General features: G+C 39.8%; 1 protein-coding gene across 1 annotated transcript; it reads left to right on the forward strand.

The window, feature by feature from the left end:
- The first annotated feature begins 755 nt into the window (after positions 1–755).
- Positions 756–6,760, forward strand: june (JunE proto-oncogene, AP-1 transcription factor subunit). The gene is made up of 2 exons (XM_070989811.1): positions 756–802; positions 5,101–6,760. The coding sequence occupies exon 2, from the start codon at positions 5,258–5,260 to the stop codon at positions 6,278–6,280; it is 1,023 nt and encodes a 340-aa protein (XP_070845912.1). The 5' UTR covers positions 756–802; positions 5,101–5,257; the 3' UTR covers positions 6,281–6,760.
- The last annotated feature ends 355 nt before the right edge of the window (positions 6,761–7,115 follow it).

Genomic DNA, 7,115 nt, shown 5'->3' on the forward strand with positions numbered 1-7,115 from the left:
CCTGCTCAACAGAAGCTTATTTGAAAATAATGGAATATAATTCTCAGAGACTGAACATTATCTCCCCAGAGATAATGTAACTTGTCACTTTTCTACAGCTGCTGGCACCTCGCATATTAACTTCGGTAAAGTAAAACTAAAATCTGTAGAAAAGTACATGTAATGTAAAGACAGTGACAGCTTATGGTTTCAAACTAAACAGATGAAATATTTGATTTATGGGATATATACTGTATATATATATATATATATGTGTGTGTGTGTGTGTGTGTGTGTGTGTGTGTGTGTGTGTGTGTGTGTGTGTGTGTAGCTAAAGGAAACTCCTACAAAATGATCCATCCTCAAAGCAGTTAGATTTGATTTAGAGGCATGTAGGCAAAAAAAAAAAAACTACTTACTACCTACTATTATGATCACATACTTTTAATATTTTTAGTCCTGTTGTTCTTATTTCCAGTGGAGAACATCAACTGACATCAACTGAAATGAATCAAAACAAATTAGCAAATATCATATTTGAAACATGGTCCTTTAAATAAATTAGTTAATTAGAAATGTGTTAATAACCTAATGAAAAAACATCAGTGAGTCACTTTATAATGAACACACACACACACACACACACAGAGAGAGAGAGAGAGAGAGAGAGAGAGAGTGTGTGTGTGTGTGTGTGTGTGTGTGTGTGTGTGTGTGTGTGTGTGTGTGTGTGTGTGTGTGTGTGTGTGTGTTCAGTTTGCCTCTCTCTCTCTCCCTCTGACTCACTCTGCTCTCGGATCGCTCAGCAGCTCTCTGCGTCTCTCTTGTGAGTATGAACCTTTATCAAACATTATTATAGTTCAGATGAACATCCAGCCGTTGGGTTCTGTTGTAACGCCACAGCTCGAACAATCTGCTGCTTGGTTCGTTAGTTTCTCCGAATGACTGTTAATCCATCGGCGCTGCTTTGCGGTCTGAAGTTAATGGCCGTACCGGGAACTTTACCGTGTTTCAAACGGGTGAAACATCAGATAAAGTCCTGACAGATCGGAAATGCACAGAGATCAAACTCTAACAGCTTGAATACTGTGAGGTTAGAGCGGTGTTACATTTCCACCGTCTTAATCCTCATTTCCCTTCTGAAGGGAATCTAAAGATTCATCATTGTTTCAAACAGCAATAACAAAGACGTCGTGATTCATATTCCACTTGTTTATTAATAATGCGCTCTGATCTGATAAATATTTCACTTGCATATGATTGGATTATCATTATTGTTGTTGGCTTAACATGTTAATGTAGCCGTTGGAGAAAGAGCTGATATGAACTATTTCACATTTTGTTTTGTTACATTTATCATATTTCATTAACTGATGATTTATTTGATATGGAAGATCTATCTCCAGAGAGTCTGCAGTTGTCAAATAAATGCAGTGGAGTATAAAGTGTATCTCCCTCTGAAGTGCAGTAATGTAGAAAGGAGCAGAAAAAGAAATACTCAAGTGGCTCATAACTGGACCAATAAAGTGGCTGGACCATATTGGCTGATTTTAGCATATTTCAAATATTCTGTATGAGCATTTGTGCATGTGTTGCTGTTAAGGAACACTGTTGGAGGTCATTTAGAGACAGTGTTGCCATTACATAGTTTGTCCACAAGAGAGCACAGCAAGCAGGGGTCGGTAATATGACCCCAAAATAATATCCTGATATTGGAAGATACTTGTACAGTAGCAATACTGATGGCTCTATCTATCTATCTATCTATCTATCTATCTATCTATCTATCTATCTATCTATCTATCTATCTATCTATCTATCTATCTATCTAGATAGATATCGATATAGATATAGAGATATAGATATATATGGATATAGATGTGTGTGTGTGTGTGTGTGTGTGTGTGTGTGTGTGTGTGTGTGTGTGTGTGTGTGTATATATATATATATATATATGGCTGCACGGTGGCGCAGCAGGTAGTGCGAGTGCCTCACAGCAAGAAGGTTGCCGGTTCCATCCCCGGGTCAGGCGGGGCCTTTCTGTGTGAAGTTTGCATGTTCTTCCCGTGCATGCGTGGGTTCTCTCCGGGCACTCCGGCTTCCTCCCACAGACCAAAAACATGCTCATTAGGTTAATTGATGACTCTAAAATTGTCCGTAGGTGTGAGTGTGAGTGTGAATGTTTGTTTGCATGTGGCCCTGCAATCAGCTGGCGACCAGTTCAGGGTGTACCCCGCCTCTCGCCCATTGTAGCTGGGATAGGCTCCAGCCCCCCGCAACCCCGAAAGGGATAGGCGGTATAGATAATGGATGGATATATATATATATATATATATATATGTGTGTGTGTGTGTGTGTGTGTGTGTGTGTGTGTGTAAATGGTATTGTCTGTGTGTTATGGTGGACACACACTGTTTCCAAGGACCACAGAGTGTCTTTCAGATAACTTGATACAAACAGAGCAGCTGTACTGATGTTAGTCAGCCTGTTCCACTCATCAACTCAATGATGCTGATTATCAGACTAACTTCAGCCTTGCGTTTGCTTGTGCACCACTGCATGTGTGGTGAAATTTTTATACATACATCCTCCTCAACTTTGAGTCATGATCCGTTTGTCTTTGCTTTTCCATAAAAAACATAACATTTGGTCTTTGTTGTGTAATATTATGTGTATTATGTGTATATTAATATTCCTTTTTTGTGTTTCTGTCCTCGTGTCCTGGGTCACAAGCAAATATTGTCCGTTGAAGCACAAAAAAAGGACTGCACTCACATTCTTTAGGAAGGGATCTCTTTGAGCTAAATGTCAACAGGCAGAATGATTACAGCAACCAACAACCATTTCAATTCAGATTAACTTGAAAAACTGTGTACCTATTTTTTACTGTTATCAAACCACTTGGACCCAACATCTCCACAGCAAAGTACACAGCAACAGCCACATGTGTTACTGCTGGACATAGTTGTGGCATAAATGTCCCAACATGCATAATGTTGTTAAGATCATGATATGACAATTTATGTTAATATTTATACCCGTATTACTATGAACGATATGATATGGCACACACCTCCACCTAAACCATGTTAATTTTTCAACTGTAAAATTTCCTGCTAAGTACATATTGTGCTCTCAGTCCATTAAAAACTAAATTAGGGTGTCCTAATAGAAATATGTTTGCATGTTTGTATGATAAACCCAATATAGCATCATCAGATTTTTTTTTAACTGTCATATATTGGTCAGGTTATACTCAGAATTATACTGTAGTATAGCACTTAAAGGTCCAGTGTGTAGTAGTTAATGGTATCTAGTGGTAAGATTGCAGAATACCCCTCTACTCATCATCGCCTACGTAAAAAATGCATAAGGATCACTGTAGAGCCAGTGTTTGGTTTATCTGTTCTGGGCTACTGTAGAAACATGGTAGCGCAACATGGCGAACTCTCAGGGAGAGGGCCCGCTGTCTCTGTTAATATAAAGAGCTCATTTTAAGGTTATGATAACACAATGCTTCATAATTTCAGCTGTGCCAAAGAAAACATGACTGTTAATATTATATTACATTTCTGCCCCTTAAATCCTACACACTGGTTACTTAGTATGAGCAGTACCATCCTACATAAACACACAATTTCTGGCCAAAGTCTGAATTTGAGTTTTTGTCCATGTTCCTCTCATTGGTTTGAAGTGGGAACTGCTCAGTTGATGAAAGCTGATGACATATGGTTCAATGCATCAATCAGGGTTAAATAACAACTGGAATTACAATATGATCACTGTGCTTGTTTACTCATGCTGCCAAACAGCTTTCAATCAGATGTAATCAAACCACACCCACGCAGTCCTGATGAAAGAGGTTAGCTGCGTTTTGATCTGTTAAACTGTAACTAAAATCATACTCTAACTAAAATGTTACTTTGTTGCTTATTTAGTCATGAACATTAAATGTTATGAATATTTAAAGGTGCAGTTTTTGACTGCTATTAGCAGTATGGAGCAGTGTTTTTAGGAGTGGGTCCCCCTTTGCTAATGTTTCATATACACACATAAAATAAGATAACACTTTATTAATCCCCAACAGGAGAAATTAGGTTGAAAAAAAAAAAAAGGATAAGGCTACAAATGCTTGTGATACACATTCCTGCTGCAAGTTTTAGGATATATAGTAATGTGCAAAGAAACATAGCAACACACCTGCATTTACAGTCTTAAAAAAAATATAAAATCAGCTAGAAAACACAGATATAAACACTGCATGACTTAAAATTATTCAAATTTATTTCACAAATGTTTTATTTTGAAGAAAATGCCTTCAGCATGTTTGTTTGACCTCTAGGATACACATAACATAGACGTTTTTTTTTAATTCACATGAAAACTACATATTGTACCTTTAATATTTGAAATCAAGCTTTTAGCGGCTTAGTAAATGGATTGAATTACTTTCCACCAAAGGATCCCATATTGATTGTATATGTATATACTATATACTGATAAAACTCAGTGAAAGCACACTCATACCACTACTACTTATACTACTTATGTAATAATATTAGTAGTTTTATTTGTCATGTTACATACATGACACATTTTCACATCATACAGAAAAATGTAATAAATATGTGGAATAAATGCAACAGTGAATATTGTTTATGGAACATTACTTGAACATGCCAGAATGCTGCTGTGGCTTAGGGGTTTAATATATAAATAAAATGAATCAAGAATAAACATAAGCGAGGAATACAAATCTTAAAATTACAATTTATGAACGGTGTAAAGACATTAATAAATAAAAATCCTAGAGTGTGAAAGTTCTTTCCAGTAGAGTTTTACTGTCCCATCAGAGTTGGATATTTGTCTTCAATCTCACCTCAAACTGTAAATAACACGTACATGTACACGCACACGCACGCACGCACACACACACACGCACACACACACACACGCACGCACGCACGCACGCACGCACGCACGCACACACACACACACACACACACACACATTAATGTATATATAAAACATATACAGAAACACACACAGTATCACACCTCAGTAATCTTTAAGTCCTCTTTGTCCTCCTTGTCTTCTCACAGACAACGTTTGTTTTTCCTGCAGGCACTCGTCCTCTATTGTTGTTCGTCTTCTTCTGTTCGTCTCTTCTTTTCATCTTGCCTTCATCCCTCAGTCGCCGACGTCAGTGGAAGGTTTCAATCCCATTTGATATTCAGGTTAATCTGATTATGAAAATTTCCTCTGAGACACCTCTTTGTCGATGACAGCCAAGATGGAGACTCCTTTCTACCATGATGACTCCCCCTCTGTTCCTGGCTTCAGCCAGATCACAGAATACGAGCGTTACCCAGGAAACAAGATGCTGATGGGTAAGAAGGCCATGTCAGTCACTCATCACTACAGTGGTGGTGGTGGTCCAGCAGGAGGGAGGGCTGGGAATCCCAACAATCTGGGTCTCCCTGGCAATGGCTCTCTGATGACATCAGCAGCACCCTCAGCGGACATGAACCTGCTGAAGCTGGCGTCCCCTGACCTGGAGCATCTGATCATCCAGTCCAACCAGGGACTGGTAACCACCAGTCCTGTGTCCAACTCCACCAACCCCTTCATTTATCGCAACCAGGCCACCAACGAACAAGAAGGATTTGCTGATGGCTTTGTCAAAGCACTTGCAGACCTCCACAAGCAGAACCAGCTGGTGGGAGGCAGCCCCATGTCCCCGTCATCATCCTCTACTGTCTCCTTGCAGGCATCCTACCAGAGGAACCTGATGTCTGGCGGAGACATGCCTGTCTACACCAACCTCAGCAGCTATAATCCAGGCCAGATGCCATACTCTGGAGCGCAGATGACGTACAGTAGCCACGGTGGGGCTGGAGCCCCTCAACACCATGCCCGAGGCCTAGACACCCCTCAGACCGTGCCTGAGGTGCCTCACCCAGCGGCTGATCCCACGTCTCCACCTTCCCTCTCCCCGATCGACCTGGAGACACAGGAGCGAATCAAAGCAGAACGCAAGAAGCTCCGCAATCGCATTGCTGCGTCAAAGTGCCGCAAGCGGAAGCTAGAGCGGATCTCGCGGTTAGAGGAGAAGGTGAAGGTCCTGAAGAGCCAGAACTCAGACCTGGCCTCCACTGCTGCAATGCTGAGGGAGCAGGTCACTCAGCTCAAACAGAAGGTCATGAGTCATGTCACCAACGGCTGCCAGATTGCTGTTGGATCAGCCTCCACCACCAAGTCTGGAGGAGGGAGAGGCACCGGCAGCGAGGACTCCAGCTGCTGAGGAGGTGGGACAACAGGATAAAAGATGGTGTGAAAATAAGCTGAGAGGCCAAGGGTTTACTTTTGTGCTTTTGCCATTTTGCTCACACTCTCGGTCAGAGTGAGCAGAGAACTCTCAAAAGGCCAGATAGATGATTACAGGATTTATGTAGCCCCGTAAACCCCTGTCATCAGCCAGCTTAGAGGAGAGAAAGGAGGGATAAATCCCTGATATGAGTGAAATTTTGACGATTTGAATTTTGACTTTCTTTTTTAAGAACAGATGGTAACAAATTTAATTTGAAGAGACTGTTAAGAAGCAGGGTTTCACACTCTGAGGTGTGTGTGTGGACAGACATGACACATGCATTTGATAGGTCACATATATTTATGAATAGATTTCTAAGTTTCCAGTGTAAGAGGTTTAGTATGGTTTGAACATTACATGACAATATTTTTTAACCTCAGATGTCATTACATCTCAGTATATAAACTGCAATTGTTTTTGATTTTTTTTTATCAAGTCTAGTGAAAACACATTGTTAAAATGAACATGTTCATAGTATGAAGTTTATCTTTTACTGTTTGAAACAGTTGCAAAGATTGCTTATATAAGGTAAATACTTCATACTGAAAACACTGATGTAATTTATGTGGAAAAACAGTATAATGTAATCATATTACTTTTAATTACAAAGTGAGGGCTGTAATTTGAATTTCCTTGTGATAATTTACAATAATTATTTTTTCAAAGAAACAGTTTCACACATTTTTTTCCCCCAAATCCAGTGAGCTCCTTACTCAAAATGATGCAAGTAGTTTATTTTGTAATCTTACTACTGTAATCTTTCTTTCAC

This window comes from Chaetodon trifascialis, chromosome 20 (assembly GCF_039877785.1).
Source record: "Chaetodon trifascialis isolate fChaTrf1 chromosome 20, fChaTrf1.hap1, whole genome shotgun sequence".
Lineage (NCBI taxonomy): Eukaryota > Metazoa > Chordata > Actinopteri > Chaetodontiformes > Chaetodontidae > Chaetodon > Chaetodon trifascialis.

What these genes read in the sequence shown, in the direction of transcription:
- june (XM_070989811.1), top strand. Translation starts at nt 5,258, where the DNA reads ATGACAGCCAAGATGGAGACTCCTTTCTACCATGATGACTCCCCCTCT.